This window comes from Miniopterus schreibersii, assembly GCF_964146895.1.
Source record: "Miniopterus schreibersii genome assembly, chromosome: 12".
Classification (NCBI taxonomy): Eukaryota; Metazoa; Chordata; class Mammalia; order Chiroptera; family Miniopteridae; genus Miniopterus; species Miniopterus schreibersii.
The window spans coordinates 71757351-71777421 of NC_138112.1; the positions used below are offsets into that span (position 1 = coordinate 71757351).

General features: G+C 59.7%; 1 protein-coding gene across 2 annotated transcripts in view; it reads left to right on the forward strand.

The window, feature by feature from the left end:
- Positions 1-20071, forward strand: part of ANO1 (anoctamin 1) — a 119618-nt gene that overhangs the window by 47291 nt on the left and 52256 nt on the right. For both annotated transcript variants that reach the window (XM_081154003.1, XM_081154004.1), the window contains exons 2-5: positions 3201-3370; positions 9225-9554; positions 18964-19062; positions 19729-19880. In XM_081154003.1, the coding sequence (XP_081010129.1) occupies positions 3201-3370; positions 9225-9554; positions 18964-19062; positions 19729-19880 (751 nt within the window). The remainder of the gene's footprint in view (positions 1-3200; positions 3371-9224; positions 9555-18963; positions 19063-19728; positions 19881-20071) is intronic.

The window sequence follows — 20071 nt, forward strand, 5'->3', positions numbered from 1 at the left end:
GGGCGAGCCAGAGGCCTGGTTCTGCAGCCCAGGAGGCGAGACTGACCGTGAAAATAAAACGCTGTTGGAAAGGGCGCCCTTTGAGCCTCTAACTCCCCCAGTGCTCGCTCAGCCACTCCTGTGTCCCTTGTCACTTTGTGCCTATACTCCTGGTATTAAAATGTCAGCAAAGACGTAAGTGCCCGAGGGTGGGTGACATCACAGTGACACGAAAGGGCAACACGGTGACAGGCCAGGGTGAGCTGTGAAGCCTAAAATGTCCCATAATCAAATGCATTGTTTGGACTAGTGAGACTGGTCTTTACTAATTCACATAATTCCCAGCACATGAATTAATCCTGCTGGTGAAATCTGTCCCTTTGGGTTTTTTGTGTGTTTTTTTAAAAAAATACATTTTTATTGATTTTTAAAGAGAAGGGAAGGGAGAAGGAGAGACATCGATGAGAGAAACATCAGTCGGCTGCCTCCTGCGCGGCCCCTGCTGAGGGTCGAGCCCACAACCCGGGCACGTGCCCTGACTGGGAATCAAACCGCGACCTCCTGGTTCATGGGTCAACCTTCAACCCCTGAGCCACCCCAGCCGGGGTATCCCTTTAGGTTTTTAATGATGAGAATCACTGAGTCAAAACACAGAAAATGCAAAATTGACGCAACAGTTTACCTGGAGGGCCTGTTTGTAAGCGGTTAGCAACTCAGAGTAGAGACAGAATCCCAACAAGGTGGCCCGCGTGACGCGGCCAAAATCACCACCGCGAGAGGGGCCCTTCGGAGTCCTCTAACTGGGAAGGTGTCTCAGCCTAGAAGAATCCCGTTGCCCCTCCCTGATCTTGGTGGGATGCTTTTACTTCTTGTTGGTCTCTGACATCCAAGATCCAAGAGCCCTAAGCCCAGACCGTAAGTGGCCTGGGGACAGAATTGATCCTTGCTGGCCGTCCATTCCCCAGCTCTGCACGGGGCCACCGCATCTGCCCTCCAGGCCACGCACCTGGGAAGACAGGGAGGGGCGGGAGGAAGCGAGATGCAGGGAGAGGGGCAGAGCTAGGGAATCTGCTGAGCTGTGGCCAAGAGAAGACTCTTCACGGACAAGCGGACGTCTTGAACATCTGGCTAAGGCGTGAATCGTGGACACGAGAGTTGAAACACAGCTTCTTGGTCAAAGCCATAGGGGGCACTGTCCCAGGAGGAAGGAGGGAGCTGCCATGCCGAAGAGACTCTCCCCCACCCTGTAGCTCCCCAAAAGGGCTCAGCACCCTCTCAGGGTCAGAAGTCAAACATCAACTTCCAAAACTTTGGGGAGTGCCAGCGTCCCCGGGATTGACGAATTGTGTATTTACTGTTTCACAAATTATACCTCGCAGACTTCGGCGAGACCCTTTGTACTTGAAAATAAATTTAGAAGGACGGCGATAGGGTTACACAATCTTGGTTGTTTACTAACAAGAAGCGGATGAAGTTACATAATCCTGTGTGTGTGTGTGTGTGTGTGTGTGTGTGTGTGTGTGTGAGTGTGTGAGATTCTTCCCGGCTCTAAAAAAACGAGAACTTTTAGGGGCGAGGTCTCCCTGGCTGGGCCGAGGCCGCGGAGGGCTGTTTCCGGCAGGGACTTGGCCAGCCTGGCGCACTTCTCCAAACCTGTCATCCCTGTCCAAGGTGCAGACAAAGGGTCCTTTAGGGCCACTTAGCATCCTCTGGCAAGGCCAGCCCAAGGGCAGAGCAACCTCCCCACACCTCTCCAAGTCCAAGAAATTCACAAATTTGAGCCTAAATGAGGGGAAGGGGTGGGAAGGGGTGACAGTGCCAACCACTGCCCAGCCTCCCCCATGCCTGGCACCGAGCAGCAGCTTCACGGGCTCCTGAGGGCTCACGGGAGAAGACAGGTGCTCTGTGGGGCAGGGGAGGCTGGCCCAAGGTCGCAGGGCTGGAAAGTGCCAGAGCATGCCATCTCCCCCACCCCGTCCTGTCCGATCCCAGAATCCTCCCTTGGAACTGTGGCATGCTATTGACACGGTGACCTTGGAAGGCAGCTTTATAACCTCTTCTGTCGACCCTCGGTGTTCCCCGGTGGCCACGCATCCAGCAGATAGTGAGCGTCAACTGTATGAACCCTTGTAAAGTGAGGTGGAGTGAAGAAAGGAAGTGCTGCAGCTGAGGTACAGGCAGGTTCTTGGGCCTGTGCTTGGCTGAGGGGCAATCCAGGACAGCTTCCTGGAGGAGGTGGCGTTGTCGCGTGTGCACGCACACCACCAACAGACAGGATGCAGGGAGGCAGAGGAAAGGGGGACTTAATTCTCTCTGGGCAGGGTTGCCAGTGTGACCCCTGGGGACTAAGCCTGGGGGCTAACCCTGGAGACCTCTGGCCTCCTGCAGGGATATAGGATGAAAAACCTGTCCGGAGGAGCACCTACTGTGTGCCAGGCGCCCGGCGCCCCTGGGAGGAGAGCCATCAGAGTCGCTGTCCCTCCCTCAAGGAGGCAGTAGAGAGTCGTGCAGGGAGTGCAGGCGGCTGGGCATGAACCCCACCCCCTCCCTTGGCCTTCCAGCCCCCGTCCCCTTCTGCAAAACGAGGGCCAGGCTGTGGGGGTTAAATGAGATGGGCTGGATAAGGGACTCCGCTAGTTCCCGGCCACAGAATACGACGCGGTCCATAAATAGGGGCTGCAGGCCACCTCAGGGGGTGTTGCCCTGGGGGAGACCGCAGGGGCCGGGGCCGGGCGCTGGGGAGGGCGGGCCCGCGGAAAGCAGGGGAGGCTCCCCGGAGGAGGTGAGGCTGAGCGAGGCGGGCGCCGGCGGGCGGAGGGGAGAGGCAGGAGCGCATTCCTGACCTCGCGCTCAGAAGCTCTCTCCCCAGCGCGGCGACGGGCGCCCGAGCGCGGCTTTTGGAGACTTTTCTTTAAGGTGGGGGCCGCCCGGAGTTTCCTCCCAAGTTAGGACGCCTCGGCCACCCCCCGAGGGGCGCTTTCCCCGGATAAAAATAGCCCTCGGAGGGGGCCCGCAGGAAGCAATACTTTCTTCCTGTGTTTAAATTTCTACGGAAAGTCTGACCGCGGCCGCCGCCCGGGCCGAGCGGGCCGCGCGCTCACGCCGCTCTTTGGGGAAAGGGAGCCGCGCGCGCGGGGGGCGGGGGGCGCGGGCCAGGGCGCGGGCCGGGGCGGCGCGGGGGCCGGCCCTGCGCCCCGCGAACGCTGCGTGTCCGCTTGCAGAGGCCGCCGGGGCCGCGGACCCGGAGGGCGCGCCCGGCGGTGCGGGCGCGCAGGCAGCCGCGATGCGGGTCAACGAGAGGTACTCCACGCTCCCGGCCGAGGACCGCAGCGTCCACATCATCAACATCTGCGCCATCGAGGACATCGGCTACCTGCCCGCCGAGGGCACGGTGAGTGCGGCGGGGGGGGGGGGGGGGGGGGCGCGCGCACCTGCGCCGCGCCCGGGGAGGGGGCGCTCGTGGCGCCCACCCGTGCACAGGGGACGCGGGTCCGGGGCGCGGCGCCCCTCGCTCCAGCCCAGGCTCGCAGTCGCTTCACCCCAGGGCCCGGGGCCCAAGCCGGAGAGCGCGGCCGGGGCGGCCCCGGGGGCACATTCCCTCCCTGCTGGTGCCGGTCGGGGCAGCCCGGGTGGGGGTGGGGCGGGTGGGGTGGGGTGGGGCGGGGGTAGCTGCCCCGCTGGAGCAGGGTGGCAGCCTCCAGGCCCCGCGGCACCGCCACTCTCCGGCGACAGCTGCGTCCCCCTGGCGTTGGAGCCGCTGGCGTGTCCCTCGCCCGCCCCGGGCGCGCCGAGTCCCCAGGGCGCGCTGCCGGGAACGGGAACTCCCAGCGCCCCGGGCAGCAGGCGGGCTCCGGTCTGCGGGACTTCTTCCCACGCGGGTCCCTGTTCCCACGCAGCACCCGCACCCGATTCGGTGGCAGCCCGGCCGCGTGGGCCAGCGCTGAGCCGGCCACGTGGTTGGGGACCTCTGTGGGGTCCCTGCTGCACCCCCCCCCCCCTTCTCAGGTCCAGACCCAGCAGTCAAGGGATCCGTGAAGGGCAAAATTCGCCCCTGAGGGATTTGGCTTAACGTTTGAACAAAGTTTGCCCAAAGAGGGAAGGTCTGAGATGGGTGCCCTTAGCTAGGGGAACCCTGGGGCTGCTCCATCTGCACCCAACAGACTCCCCTCCCCCCAGGGCCAAGGCCCCTCCCCAGGGGATGCCAGTGCCCCAGCCAGGTAGCTTTGCCCTGACCAAGCCTGGGATCGCCCTGGCCTGCCTGTAGCCTCAGGGCTGGACGCCGGCATCTAGGGAGGTGCCTGCCATGTGGTGCCCCTGCAGGGCAGGGACTGGAAGGCCTTGCAGCCCCTGGGTCACAGCCGGGGCTCCTTGCAGTCACCTCCAGGCTCCTCTGTAGCTGGGCTTGGGCAGAGGTGCAGACAGTGTGGGGAAGGGTCTGCCTGTGATAAAAACCATGGGCCTTGAGAGCTTTGGAAACTCGGTGTGCCTGCTGTGTGCTGGGTCCTGGGCGGCCCCATGAGGATGGAGACAGGGAAGCCCCGCCCATCTGGGCTTAAGGAGCAGTGATGGAGCGTTACCCAGGACAGTGGCAAGGGACACTTCATAGCACTGCGCCAGATGCTGCCTATCAGTTCATTTAACTCTCACAACTGTAGGGGGCGGGTGCTGTTACTACAGATGAGGAAACAGAGGCCAAGCGGGGACTGGTGATCTGTTCCCAGTCACCCTGGGGGCTCGGAGGAGAGAGCTGGGAAGAGCTAGGAAGGTGGCCTCCTGAGGAACGGGCATTCTGGAGACAGAGCTGGTTATAGCTGTACTGGGGGGTGGGGATGTCAGATAAGAGCTAGAATATGCAAAGGCCCAGAGGTGGGCACGTAGGACACCAGGTAGGAGGCGTGAGCTAGTGGTGGCATTCAGGACAGGGAGAGAAATGGGCATTCCAGGGGTAGACCCAACTTGACTTGAAACAAGAAATGTAGCCCTTAACCCAGTGGCCCCTGGCTCTGGAGTCTTAATTCAGGGACCCGCCCCCTTGCTTATCTGGATCCAGAAACTGTCTCCCCCAAACCCTAGTGAGGGTCCCAAAGTCTGCAGACAGGCAGCCTGGCCCTTCCCTCAAGGTCTTCCGAGTCTGGAAACCTGCAACAAGCCCAGAGAGACTGCTGACTCTTAGTTTGCACACAGCTCTTGCCGTGGGCACGTTCCCGGTACGGTGGGCTTGAGGGCTGTGAACCGGGCACCGACTGCAGGAGAGGTGGCCCGGGACCGGCCGGAAGCAGCAGCTCTGGGAGCTGGGGCCCGTCTGTGCAGGGCAGGCAGGGTGACCGGAGAACCTCCCAGGGCATCCCTGGCACAGCCGAGGCCACTAATTGTTGCTTAGTTGCTCTCCTGAGTCACCCAGTGACAGAGGCTCTGTGCAAGCAGAGGCCGGAGGGCGTGGGCTGCTTTTCAGAAAGTGCCTATCTGATTCCCACGCATGCGGTGTGGATGGAATTTAAATCGGCGGGCAGAATAAGCTTGGCCCGTGCGGGCTGCCTGTCCTGCCCGTGACTCTGTGCCTTGCCTCTCTCTCATCCCCAAATTCAAGGCTAAAAGGCACTACATTGCTTTTACAGAGAGGTGTAAAGTGACTCAAAAGCGAGAGGCCACGCTGGGCGCTGTTTATTTCATAAAGTGCTCTCTGTGATCCTCTCCGAGGGTTCCCTCTTTCCTCCTTCACACTGGCGGCTGTCGGTGGCCCCATCTGTGGGCCCAACAAGCCCAGACACCCCAGAGAGGCACCTGACGCTGGAATCCGTCTGCCTGCCCGGGAGATAAGAGCTCTTCCCTGCTTATCTGCAGTTGGAGGTGATCTGCTTATAGATTACAGAATTTGCCCCATCATCAGAAATTGACACATAGTACTAGTGATTTAATTTTTAAAATTTTTGGATTATAATGACGTTTCAGAGTGAGGCTCCCCCCTTGGATCTGAAATTCAGAACCAAAAGAAATGTGGCAGGCCACTGGTTTCATTTTCTCCATTTTCAGAAAAGAAAAAAAAAAGGGAGTGTAGGAGTGGAATGGTCATGGAGACTTTGGTCCTTGAGACTCTGGCTGTTTCACACGAATGTGTCATTCAGCTCCTGGAGCCCCAACTCCAGGTCAGAAGCCAAATAAATGAATGCATCGGGTCCCAGGAGTATCCCAGGTGTGGACAAAGGGCTCCAGGCCCCTCTTCTGCTCTTTTCCCCGGGTTTGGGGAGGGAGTTTGAAGAGGCAGCTGTGGCCCAGAGTTGGCCTTTCCTCTCACTGTTTGTGGTGCTTGGGACAGGGCCTTTGTCCCTGGACATCTCCCCCTGGAACCTCAGGGAGCCATTTCTCTTCCATCATTTTTCTGTCTTCGTTGGGGAAGCTCCTTCCGGGAGCACTTCCCCCCAAATATTCTGGGGATTGATCTTCAAAATACTTTCAGATCTCCCATCAATCGTACCTTGTCTTCACAAGAATCGTGCGACCCACGTGGAGATGGTTAGTCCCAGTCTCACCGATGAGACAGCTGAGGCTCAGCGCTAGGGGGTGTCGTGTTTAAGTTGCTGGCCCCGTTGGGTCTCAGCTTCTGTATCCTTCACCTGGGGGTCCCCACCAGTAACGGTGCACAAAACGCAAGCCTCTGTCATTCATTCTACAACCACCCATTCAACCACGTTACCCCACAGCCACCTGCCTTCTCCTTAGGGACAGGAAAGAACACCCTGAAGCCTCCCCCAGCCTCTGAAGTGGGAGGTTATGCGCACAGTCCACCCACATCTTTCCGCTGCAAGTTCAGTCTGCTCCATGGAAGGGCCCGTAGAGTCACACGGCCACCACGGCAGCTTCTGTGGTCGTCACAGTGTGGCCGCCTCCCCAGCTCCCCTCTAAGCCCAGCTCAGAATTGCTCCCCAGACCCCGGGGGCCTCCCCGCCCACGAGTGTAGGAGGAAGGACGCTTCACCCTTACTCGGGTAGGATTGTCCCCACTTTATAAAGTTAAGCCAAGATGAAGACAGAGCAACTGCCCAGGGTTACAAATCAGTGACAGGGCCAGGCCTGGGGTCAGGATCTGGGACTCACACCAATGCTTGGTGCTGCCTCCTGCATGTCCTGGCAGCGCATCCGGCTCCCTTTCATGACTTTTTAAAATCTAGATTTGGCGGCACCACCATCTTCCACTTGTGGTCCGCCGTGACCACGAGATTGTTTTTCCCTGTCCTACCCGAGCTCTGTCTTTGTTCTGTGTCCCACTTCCCATTTAAAGCGAACTTCTGTTGCGGGTTCACCGTCTGCGAGGACCTGTTGTAAACGCTTTACGTATATTAACGCGTTTAATCCTTGCAACGAACGGCCCTTTAAGGGAAGTCATATCAGACGAAGGAGGTCTTGTTACTCCCTCGGAAGGATCCAGGGGACAGAGAGATTAGGCTGTGGCCTGGGCCGTAGCGGTAGAGCTGGTCTCTGAACTCAGGCAGGAGGGCGCCCACGGGGTCAGGCTCTGGGCTGCCACTCCCCAGGTGGGACGAGATGTTTGGGGATGTTTCTGTGCTCCCCAGACCATCAGGCCTGTGGGTCCTCCATCCAGCCTCAGTGGACAGAGTCCTCCAGCGTCCTGGCACCTCTTCCTGTCTTGAGTTGGTGGGAGTTTGGGGCTGTCCCTAGGTTTATTTCCCGGCTCTCTGGCTCGATGGGTCCCTCTGAATTTCTCCCCCATTCTCTGAGGGTCTGTTTGCCCACTTTGTTCAGTGGTAGTGATTATTCCAGCCAGCCAGGGGCATTGATGGGCCCACACCAGGTGCCGAGCGCACCGTGTGCATAGCAGGTTCTGGATGGAGGTGATTTGGGGGCAGTTGCCGGCCCTGGCCTCAGGGATCCTGCCACCCTGCTTAGAGGCCCCTGTGAGTTAAGAGCTCCTGAGTGGAAGGTTCCAAGGCAGTCCCAGTACACGAGACCTGCACAGGCAGGGGTGGTCAGGGACCCCCAGATCACGGAGGACAGGGGATTTGTCCCATGCCTGGAAGTATGGGGGGGCATGCAGCTAGGGAGCACAGCGCTCGCAAGGGGATGAACATGTCCTGGCTCCAGCGTAGGCCCCGGGTTGGGGGGCCGGGGGACAGGAAGCTGGGGAAGGTGGTGGGGGCAGGACACGGGAATGAACAGCCAAGTCCAGCTCAGCTCTGAAGATGGCAGTGCCCATCTGGAAACCAGGGATGAGCACCTGTGCAGACGCAGAGTCTGGAGCGCCCAGGATGCTGGCAGCAGGCAGTGTGCGCTCACGCCCTGCCCGCCCCGAGGTCGCCTGTCCACCGTGGCCTGACCACGGCCCGCGTTCTCGCCCTGCCCAGCGGTGGTTCATTCCCTGAGCGCCGGTCGGCGGTTTCCCCGGGCAGCCTTCGGGTCTGGCTCTTCCGTCCACTCCGCAGCAAGAAGAGAAACCGTGATTAGCCGCCAGCGCACGGTGACTCTGCACTTCTCTGACATTCCTGAGATACTGAGGAGAAGGAGCCTCTGCCGCTGGCACCGAGATCAAGGGCAGGGTGACGGGATGGCCCCCAGGCGCCTGCCCCAGGAATTAGATGGAGAGTCTGCCCGGCACAGGCGGTTCCGTAGCTCAGATAACCCCCTTGGCCGCCAGTGGACAGCTGATACTACCCTCCCATTTTACAGAGATGGACACTGAGACCCAGAGCGGGTAGAGAGCCTCCCCCGAGGCCTCGTAGGTGGAGAGGGTCCAAGGCCAGACCTTGAGCCTGCGGGGCCTGGGGCTCGGCCACTGCCCCTCCACGGAGCGCCCTGAGTACAGACAAGTCCCAGTGACTGTGGAGGGGTGCAGCGCCCTGGGTGTGCAGGCGGGATTCAGGGCTGTGACCTCGGGAACCCTCACCGGCTGGGCCTCTGCTCTGCCTGCGACCCTGCGACCCTGCGTGAGGGGCACTCCTGGGGGGCGACCCCGGTTGCCTTTGCAAACCATCTGGTCCCCTGGGCCACCCGGCTCTGGGTCCTGGAACCAGGAGGCCTTCCGAGGGCAGGTGGCCTGCCTGGGGGCTTAATGTGTCCTTAGCAGCGAGTGTCTCCTCGAGGGTCCGTGGCCTGAAGGCGGCTGACCCAGCCCCTGCCCACGCTGGCTGTCTGTTGAGTGACTGACTGGGGGCCGAGAGAATGACGTGGTTCGCTTTGCCACGTGCTCCCTCGGAGGGCCGCGCGCGAGTGGGTCTCCCCCCTCTCCCCCCGCAGCTGCTGAACTCGCTGTCCGTGGACCCCGACGCCAGGTGCAAGTACGGGCTGTACTTCCGCGACGGCAAGCGCAAGGTGGACTACGTGCTGGTCTACCACCACAAGAGGCCCTCGGGCAGCAGGACCCTGGCCAGGAGGGTGCTGCAGAACGACGCCGCGCTGGGCGCCCGCGGCCGCCAGGACCGGCCCCTGCCCGGGAAGGGCAGCCCCGAGGGCGCGGGCGGCCCGGAGCCCCCGCTGGACTTCCACGAGGACGACAAGCGGTTCCGCAGGGAGGAGTACGAGGGGAACCTGCTGGAGGCCGGGCTGGAGCTGGAGCGCGACGAGGAGGTACGCGGGGTGGGCGAGGGGTGGGCGCGGTGGGCGGGGCGCAGGTGGGCGGGGCGTGACGTCTGGGCGTGGTGCAGGTGGGCGGGGCGCGTCGACTGGGCGTGGTGTGTGGGCGGGGCTCAGTGTGGGCGTGGCGTGGCAGCTGGGCGTGGTGTGTGGGCGGGGCTCAGTGTGGGCGTGGCGTGTCAGCTGGGCGTGGTGTGTGGGCGGGGCTCGGTGTGGGCGGGGCGTGCTGACTGGGCGGGGCTCGGTGTGGGCGGGGCGTGCTGACTGGGCGGGGCTCGGTGTGGGCGGGGCGTGCTGACTGGGCGGGGCTCGGTGTGGGCGGGGCGTGCTGACTGGGCGGGGCTAGGCATGGGCGGGGGGGGGAGCGGCTGGAGGTGGTGGAGGTGGGCGTGGCGTGGGCGGGGCCTTCGGGCGGGGCCGTGCCTTGGTCCTTAGTAAGAAGTTCCGGGCGTGTCCTCTGAGCTTTAAACCTGTTCTCAGGGAAGGTGGATGGGGCCGCCACTCTTGTTTGTTAAGGTTGGGTAGAAATTGCTGCCGGATGGCTTTGGGGAGCCCCAAGCTACCCCCCTCCAGGCCACATCTGCTCTGGGGCAGGGCTGACCTTCGAGCGATGACCTTTAGGGTGGACGCCTTTTTTCCTGCTCTGGTCAGTGCCTTCCCTGGGAAGATGTGTCCCAGGCAAGGGACAGAGGATGGAGCTCTCCTGGGTGTCTTCCTGGGGGTCGGCCTTGGCCCTGCTTGGAGGCTCAGTTTCTCCCAATCGGGAGGCCATCCTGACTGATGCCTGGGGGCCTGGTGCTCTGAAATCTTGTGACTCTGACACTTTTCTGGAGCCCCTGCTCCCTGGCAAATCCTGAGAACCTTCCTAAGGGGAAGATTTGGGGGAGAGCAAAAGGTGAGCCCACCTGGCAAGCAGGCCGGGCTGCCTGGTGGCGAGAGGCACAGCGATGCAGAGAGGGGCCTTAGCAGCTCTGGGCTTGCTGGTGCTCCCCCGTCAACCCCTTAACCTCTCTGTGCACGGGCCCTGCCTTTCCTGAAACTGGAGATAGGCCCCTAGCCCTCAGAGCTGTCACCGTGAGGGTTAACAGAGAATCAGGAAAAGTCTGTACAGCTCGTTAAGAACAGAGCAGGTTAACTTAGGAAGCTACTGGTCACCTGTGAGTGTGTCAGATGAAAGCTGATGTCAACTTGCTATTTCATCGGTGAGAAGCATAATCAATAACGAATGCTTTGCGTCCAGCAATAACAATGCTTTTAGGGGTCAATGTTTCATGACAAGCCCGGGGGACATCCCCTAAAAGCAGTAAAAATGCACAGGGGACCTCCTTCTATCCCGGCCGGTCGAGGGCCTGTGTGTTCAGCGTGGAGCATCTCTCCGGGCTATGTTCACCTTTAGAGGCCGGGCTGCCTGCCAGGTGTGGGTGGCTTCCGCTGCAGGGATGTTGGAGTTGCAAGGGCATGCGAGGGGCCTTAAAATGCTTTGATGATGAGGCAGCAAAGATTTGGTCCCGACAGGGTTGCAGAGCCCTCTGTCCCTGACACCGGGCAGCAGCTGCAGGACAGGTGTGCGCTGGCCCTCCCGAGTTGTCTGAGACCTGCGCTGGGGCCACTCGACAGAGAGCAGGTTTCCTGCTGACTTTCTGTGTTGTTCCGTCCGGCCAGCCCCGCGGCTCTTTGTGGAAACAATGCTGCCACTATGCAGAGCCAACTTCAACATGTCACGTTCTCACTGGAGGAGCAGACGGCTCCGTCAGAGGCAGGAGAGGCTCTCACGGGAGCCAGGAGTGCAGAGCCTCGAGCTTGGGCTCAGCGTGGTGCGCGGTGCGGGCTTGTCTGTCCACCGAGGGATTTCTTGCGGCCGCCAATCTGTCCTCACTACAACTATGAAGTCTCAGACTTGACAGGGCCCGCAAGGTCTGGTGATTCACACTGACCCTGGCCGGATCCCAGACCCTCTACCCGTCCTTTGCAAGACGTGTTCCACTGCTTAGGCCTCAGTTTCCCTGTGTGTCAAGTGGAGATAACCATGGTGTTTATATCACTGGGTAATCGTGAGTCAGGTGCAAAGTGATTAACTCCGAGCCTGGCCCGTGGCAAGTTCTTACTGACGGATATAATATATCAGAGATTGTGGTTCCTGGGGAGTGGGAGCCGCAGTGCCCATGAAGGAAAAGAGGAAAGAGCCAGGTGTTTTTAAAAACTTTGTGAAAAGCAAACATAAAGACATTGGTTACTGTCACAAAGAAAAGGCCTGGTTTCCCCAATAAAGGGCCCACAAATGTCATTTATAATTTGGCTCTGTGACTAAAAGAGGCTTTTCAGCCACTGATTGGGCCTTTATTTTTCTTTTCTCAATCCTCACCTGAGGATACTTTTTTCCGTTGATTTCTAGAGAGAGTGGGAGGGAGAGAGAAATGTCAACATGAGAGAGACACATTGGCTGGTTGTCTCTCGCACACACTCCTACCGGGGATGGAGAACCAGCAACCGAGGTACATGGCCTTGACCGGGAATCAAACTCGTGACCCTGTGGTCCTTGGGCGGACATTCTAACCGCTGAGCCAAACCTGCCAGAGCTGACTGGAGCATTTCTAAATGAAAACACTATGGTGGTATAGACTAGACGGTTCGAGTTTTCAAAGCGACTGAGGTCGAGTGCGGACCATCTCCCGGTGGAGTCTCTCCACAATGAACGCGTTTTATAAGGACCCCTGTAATCCAGAGCTCTCACCGGAGGCCATCAGGCCCGAGGTGGCTGGGAAAGGCCTTCGCCTGATCTCCCACCTGCTGTCTCCGACACAGGCGGGACCAGAATCTGTCTGAAGGCCGCTCGGGCTCACGCAGCCTCTGAGGTGTGTGCGGGCCCTGCCAGCGCGATTAGCAGACAGCCGCTGGCGAGTTTACTTCAAGGGAGGGACGCCCTTAATGAATCAGTCCCCGGGGTGCGCTCCGATTACAAGGACTGAGAGGCTTTGTAGTTTGGGGAACAGGATAGCCTCCGAGAGAGCCCAGCTACGCAATCTTACCCAATCTGAAAAAAAAATTGGGGGCTTAGGTGCACCTTCCTGGGGAGAGAAGTCCATGGAATCCATTGGGTCCTCAAACACTCACTGACACCCAGAGAGCAGGGACTGTTGCGTTGAGCAGGTTTCTACCCTCAGCTGCTGGCAGCTCATATGTAGCAGCATCTCTGGCCCCTCTCACATGCAACCCAGAATGTCCCCAGACTTTGCTAAATGTCCTCTGCGGGCTAATATCGAGAGGCCCTGTTTTAAAGGCTGGGGATGGGGTGGGGAAACAGGACAAATAAACAAGGCCACCTGAGTGCGATGGCCACTCCTCCTGCACTGTCTGTTTCGCCCAGTCTCCCGTGGCCCCGTGGAGGTCGCCAGCAGCGCCGACGTGACCTGCCTTTGTTCCCCGAGGCCCCCGGGTGCTACACCGTGCTGCTCCTGAGCAGGGTGGGCCGTGAGCCCCACGCAGACAGGGCCCCTAGTGCTTTTCCTCCTCCCTGACTCGGGGGGTCTGCTGTGGGGAAGACACCCCGTGATGGCGTGTGGAAGACCAGCCTGCTCAGGGCACAGAGGGGGATGGTTTTAGGGACACATAATGGTTAGTCTCCTGGGGCGGCCGTAACAAATGACCCCAAGCTGGGGGCTTAAGACAACGCAAATGTATTCTCTCCCAGTTCATGAGGCCAGGAGTCTGTGATCGAGGCGCTGGCAGGGCCTCGCTCTCTCCTGAGGGTCTAGGGGAGGCTCCTTCCTCCCTCTTCCAGCTCCTGGGGCTCCAGGCATCCCTTGGCTGTGGCTGAGACATGTCAGTCTCTGCCTCTGTCTTCACAGGGCCTCTTCTTACAGGGTCACTGGTTGTTGGATTGAGGGCCCACCACCATCCGGTATGACTTTATCTTAACCTGGGTATAGCTGCAAAGACCCTCTTTCCAAATAAGGTCCCATTCAGGTACAGGGGTTAGGACACGGGCGTCTCTTTCTGGAGACGCCACTCACCACCACTCACCAGCACAGCAGCTGAGGCTGCACTGGAGTAGTGGCCCCAGGAGCAGGGTGGCTCACACAGGGGTACTGGCCCTGGGCAGGGAGGTGTGGTCATGGCTGGGGGCAGAGCAAGGCAGGTGGCCTGAGGGGCGGGGTCCAGCCTTGGCATCAGGGCCAGGATGTGCACAGGACCCCCGTGTGGCCTGTCAGAATGCGGGCTCTGATGCAGCAGGGTGGGCCCAGGACCGAGTTTCTGACCAGGTCCTGGGGCGTGGGGAGGCTGCCGCCCCTGGGTGACAGTTGAAGCGTGAGGAGCGTGCGTGCCAGGCCTTCTCCCCCCGTGCTGGCAGAGCATCCTCAGGGAAGGGGCTTGGTGTCCACGCTCCGCATCCACCATGGGCGCCAGAGGCAGCCCCCCAGCACTGGTGCGCTGAGCAGAGAGCCCGTGGGTGGGAGGGTGGGGGTCTAAGACCCGTGCCGGCAGCTGGAGACTCGGGGACACTCTGTCATAACCCCCACGTATGGGACAGATGAAGGTTGGCCCACAGATTGTGACCACGGGTTCCCCACCCTCCCCCCCACCCAGACACTGTGTGCTCAGAGAACCCCAATTCAAAAACTGCCCCCCCAGATGCCTGGAAGAGGGAGACCCTGGGGGACCCTTTGGCACCTTGACCCAGAGGACAACCCTTAAAGATTCCACACATGAGGGGCCTAAGAGGCCCCCAGGACGGCACCTATGATAGGAAATGACTGGAAGAAAAAGGGTCCTTGAAGCAGGAGCCCCGCCTTCCTTCTGAAGGAAAGTGCCCCTTCCCCCCCCATCTCCGTCTCCCCCTCCCACAGCAGTGGGGTCAGCGTCCAGGATTCCCATCAAACGGACAACATGTTTCCTCTCAACTGAAGCCCATCAGCATTTTTCCAGTCGGGCCTCAAAGCCTGCGGGACATTATTCATGTCCGTGGGCCGCTGCCGAGGCCACACACTGCTCTCCGGCCGTGTGTGCCGGGGGTGGCGGGGCCCGCGCTGCCCCGAGGTTGAACCTGACCCCGGCTCTGGCAGCACCGCGAGGGCCGCGGACCTTGGAGCCCTGGGAGGTCTGCCGGCGGCGTTCCCGCTGCCGTCGGGGCCCCGCCGTGCGCCCGGCTGGCCGGCTGGCTCGGGTTCCTCCCGCGGAGCCGGTGTGGTCCGTCCCTCGGCGACATCTGTGTCCCATCCTCATTACTGTCCTTTTGAGAAACTAGTGAGGGAGAATGGAGGCAGCTTCCAGACCAAGCCCGGGAGAGGGTAGGTCACGGGCCGGTGAAGACGCCGACTCGGAGCCCCCCACGCGGGCTCAGAGCCCCTTGGCCGCTTCCTGGCTGAGCAGCCTCGGGCATGGGGCTTCCCCTGCTGGACCTCAGTTTTCCCATCTGTAAAATGGAGATGACGGTACTTCCTTTCTCGGGAAGTGGTGGGAGAGGGCTGAGGGAGTTACCACCCCTCGCCTCCAGCCCCGGGGCACAGACGGCTGTGCTCACGGTCACAGGGGACTTCAGCTCCCACCCTTCCTCCTGCCTGTTGGGAGCCAGAAGGAGATCTGGGGGGAAGGGTCTCCCTGCAGGTGGAGACACCGCCAGGTGACAGGGGTAGGGCCACTGTAGTCATGGTCCCAGGGAGGGGACATGATTCTTGCAGTTTCCAGCTGAGGCCTTGAGGGCGTGGGCAGGTGTCCCAAGGTGGCTTTGGGGCTCGGCTCACTGTGGTGGCCACAGAGCTGGGCCCTCGGCACTGGAGGGGTGGGGACAGCCCCTCCTGGCAGCCCTTCCTCACAGCCCCCAGCATTGGGGGTGGGGGTCCTCAACTTTGAGGAACCTGAGGTCTAATCCCAACATTGCGATACATAAAAACAAATGAGTGACAAACATTTTTGAGGGGACTTGTCAGCTTGGAAGCAAACCCCACCCCACCCCGTGTGAGCCCCCTAACCCCACCATGAGTAGGTGGTCCAGGAATTGATCCCGTTACAGATGGAAAGAAAGGAACTGAGGCTCAGGACTGAAGCAGGGAAACTGACCCACAGGGCCTAACAGGGGCAGAACTGGCTCTCGAACCTGGGGCCCGGCTCCTAACCTTATGTTCTTTGCCCCAAACCATGCAGTTTCCAGCCCCCCCTTATTTCCAGGCTTAGTGCCTCCCTGGTGGGCCTCTCCCTTAGCGGGATGTTAGGGACCTCTAGTCTAGTCCCGAAGACGTCTTTTCTCCATTCATAATTCCACTATTACACATTCATTTCTCTGCACTAAAGGTTTTATGTCTTTTGAGTCTTCTGCTGATGCTTTCGCACACCCACCTGACTTCCTTTGGGCCTGCCTTGGTTTGTGGAAACACACTTTTCTTAAAGTGTATCCTAGACATTCTTTTTATTTTTAAATATTTTTTAAAATTATATATTGATTTCAGAGAGAGGAAGGGAGAGGGAGAGAGAGAGATAGAAACATCAATGACAAGGGAGAGTCATTGATCGGTTGCCTCCTGCACGCCCCCGTTTGGGGATGTAGCCGGCAACCCGGGCATGTGTCCTGACTGGGAATCGAACTGCGATCTCCTGGATCCTAGGTCCATGCTCAACCGCTGAGCCACAGCCGGCCAGGCTTTTTAATTTTTTTTTTTTAATCCTCACTGGAGAATATTTCTTCCATTGCTTTTCAGAGAGAGTGGAAGGGAGGGAGAGAGAGAGACACACATTAGTTGCCTCCCACACGGGCCGGCACTCTAACCACTGAGCAAGACCTCCTAGGACAGTGGACATTCTTTTGAAAGCCAAGTCTTTAAAAACCCTCCAAGGCAGTTGCACAGCCCCACCCAGGTCCCAGGTGGACGTTGTGATGGAGTCCGTGCCACTCTGGCTCTTTCTGGCTCATCAGGAGCCTGCCAACTGGTTGCTAACCCTTTGGCGGCTTGCGGTAGGCCATGGCGGGAGTATTTACACCACGGAAATGGGCAGATGCTACAACTGCAGACCAAGGCCGGGGTTTATTTTTTCTCTCTGGAGAGTCTGGTTACCGGCATCCCCCTGCTCCACCCCACGTGTCTTCCTTTTCTTGGAGGGGTTGAGTATTTTCCAACATGTCTGTGGAGTGTTTCATTCTCGTTGTGACACTTTGTTTCTGGAAGTTCTGTTAAGTCCATTTCCAAGTTGGCCGTGTCGTGCTTTAGTAGCTTCCTGTCCTTGGCAGAACCTTTTTGGTTTGTCGTCCATCTAATCCTTTCACAACCCAAGGCCGAGGGCTCACATCTCATGACACACGTGTGTCTCTTGCCAGTGTCTTAATTTAGTTGGGGGCCCTGTGGGAACCCTGACTCTGTCCCCTTGCAGAATCCCTGCACCATGGCCCTGGCCCTGGCCCATCCGTGGCCTCCAGACTCCCCAGCATGAGGGGCCCAAGTCGGGACAGCTCTCACTGCTCTGGGGCCTCTGACTGGAAAGGGGGCCCTGGCGCCCCCCACCTTCTTCCTACTGGGGCAGGCTGCAGTCAAGCTGGGCACCGTGTTTTGAAACATCCCCCGTGTGTTCCTGCTGAGCTGGTCCCATGACCCCTTTCCCAAGTCCGCCAGATGTTTCCCTGGGAGAGACCCCGTTGCTCACGTCAACAGAGGAGCGCGTTTTCCCAGGGAGGCGGCCGTGGCACCAGCTCCCTGACCGCCGTTGAGAGAAGTCTCCACGGACTCGAGAGGAGGTATTTTGGGTCTGCGTGCGGATGAGCAGTGCACAGAAATAAACCTGGCCTGTGACGGCCCGAGACGGCTCAACCCGCACGTGGGCTGTTCACGGCCATTTCTCCCTGCTCGAGGGTGCCCGGGAGTCACCGGGGCCAGGGGCTCAGTGCCCTCCAGGGCTTCCCAGGGCTGGGAAGCTGTTTTAACCTTCTTGGACAAAGGTGTCCATCCACATAGCAGGCATGGTCTCAGCTGCCTCGTTTCTGGGCACAGGGGGCCCGGAGCAGAGGAAACAGCCCCTTGTTGTCTGACCTCTCCTGCCGGCCGCGAGGCTGGGCACCGGGGCCTCCCCCAACTATGACGCAAGTCCTGTGTTGCCCAGGTTTGCAGGTGAGGATACAGGGCCTCAGAGAGGTGGAGTTACTTGCTGGAGACCACATGTGGCAGGACAGGGCAGGGAAGGGCAGGACTCATGCCCAGACCACCTGATCCCAGGGCCTCTGAGTCCCGTGGCCTCGCCCAGTGTCCACCTGGCCTGAGTCCCCCAGCCATGGGCCGCCGTGTGATGACATCGGTGCCGCGGGGCACCCCAGTAACCTTGGGGCAATGGGAAGGTCTTTGTAGGTTGCACGTGTCTTTGATGAGGAAACATGGCAGTGCTGTGCGGACGCTGTTCGCTGGTAAAGGGACTCTCCTGAGCACGAAATTCAAGGGGGAGTCGGGAGAAAAGGAGACGTAGACCCTTTGGGACGTCGCGGATCTCGTCCGTGGCTGACCTCGGACTCCCGGCCGCACCGCCTGCTGGGCATGTGGCCCCACGCTTTCTGGCTGTGAGACGCTAGGCCCTAGTCCCCAGCGTTATCCGGGAATCATTTGGAAATATAATTGTGTATATTTAAAGTGTACCGTGTGATGGTTTGACATACATATACGTCATGGGACGATTTCCAAGATGAAGGTAACTGTGTGTGTGTGTGTGTGTGTGTGTGGAACAGGTGAGATGTGCTTTCATCAGCTTTCGGGTGCGCTTGTCCATTAGATCTCCCCAGCTCAATTTTTATATAACTGAGTGTTCGTACCCTTTGACCAGCCTTTCTCCAGCTCCCCTTCCCCCACCTCCTGGCAACCGCCATTCTACTCTGTTTCTAGAAAATAAGCTTTTTTTTTAGATTCCACATATAAGTGAGATCATACAGGATTTGCCTTCCTCTGTCTGGCTCGTCTCACTGAGCATAGCGTCCTCCAGGTTCATCTGTGGCATTGCAGATGGGAGGATCTCGTTCTTTTTCGTGGCTGTATAATATTCCGTGCACGGATTTTCTTGACCCAGTCCTCTGTCGGTGGGCACTTAGCCGCTTCCTCATCTCAGCTGTTGCAAATAGCATTGCAGTGAACATGGGAGCGTGGATGTGTCTCCAGGCTCCAGATCCCACTTCCTTCGGCCATGTTCCCAGAAGTGGGAGTGCTGGGCCACAGGGCAGCTCTGGTTTTCATTTTGCGCAGCCCAGGCCCTGACTCGGTCTCTCCCAGCCTCCGTGCCCCCCTCTGTGAAGGGCCCTCCTGGCTCCCCTCCGTTCCGCGAGACCCAGCCGCCTGAGCCACCTGCCAGGAGGGGACTCAGAGCCCTGTCCAGAGGGGCGGGTGAGGTGATGGATCCTGACAAACTGCCTGGTCCCACGCTGACTGAGAACCCCTCTCCCCTCCAGACTAAGATCCACGGCGTGGGGTTTGTGAAGATCCACGCGCCCTGGAACGTGCTGTGCAGAGAGGCTGAGTTTCTGAAGCTGAAGATGCCGACCAAGAAGGTTGGTGGGGACGCGTCTGCCCTGGGGCAGGTCTCCGGGCCGAGGGCTGCGCAGGGGCCACAGTCAGATGCTGGCCAGAGGCTCTGCGTTGTTACCAAAGCCCATGAGCCTCTCGCCTCCGCGGAGACCCCAGCCCACACCCAGGGGTGGCGGAGGCAGGGAGCGCAGACGTGCGGTGATACACACACAGGTAACCTTCCCGCTTAGGTGTGCCATGCTCACCAAGCCTCCGCCAGCTCATTGCTCATTGCAGCGCCATTTCCCAGCGGCTGGGGGTTTTCTTTCTAGTCTCTGGAAACCATTCGGCTCAGATGCCATCCGACTGTGTGCTCCCAAAGCTTAGCCAGGCCCGGGGCTTCCTGGGTGAGGGCAGGAGGGGGGGGGGTGGCCAGGAGGAAGCCGTCCAGGCGTCTCAGATCCCCTGGGATCCATTGGATCACCTGTTTTGAAACAAAAGTAAAGTTCAGGGATGTTTTCTGGAAGGTATTGTAGTCTCTCTTTTGCCCAACTTCTCCTCACACTGCAACTTTCCAGGTTTATCTGGTCCCAGGCGTGGAGGGAGCACCCTGACGGGCCCCGGGGTGCGTTCCCAGGACATGCCATCTTGGGGGGTGGGATAGCTCAGCAGATGACACCCCCCCCCCCGACTCCCCGTCTCACCCGCAGCTGTACCACATCAACGAGCCCCGGGGCCTCCTGAAAAAAATCAACTCCGTGCTCCAGAAGATCACAGACCCCATCCAGCCCCGGGTGGCGGAGCACAGGCCCCAGTCCATGAAGAGACTCTCCTACCCCTTCTCCAGGGAGAAGCAGCACCTGTAAGTATCCCCAACCCCTCCCTGGAGGGCCCGCTGGGCAGCGACCTCCCCTGTCATCGCCCATGACCCGAGGAATGCAGGTTGTGGGACAAAGTCCTCCGCAGACAAAGTCCTCCGTCCCTCAAAGAAGTGGGAATTTTGGCCCCTGGAGCCTGTTCTCAGAGCTTGGAGGTCTTGAGGCCCTGAAATGC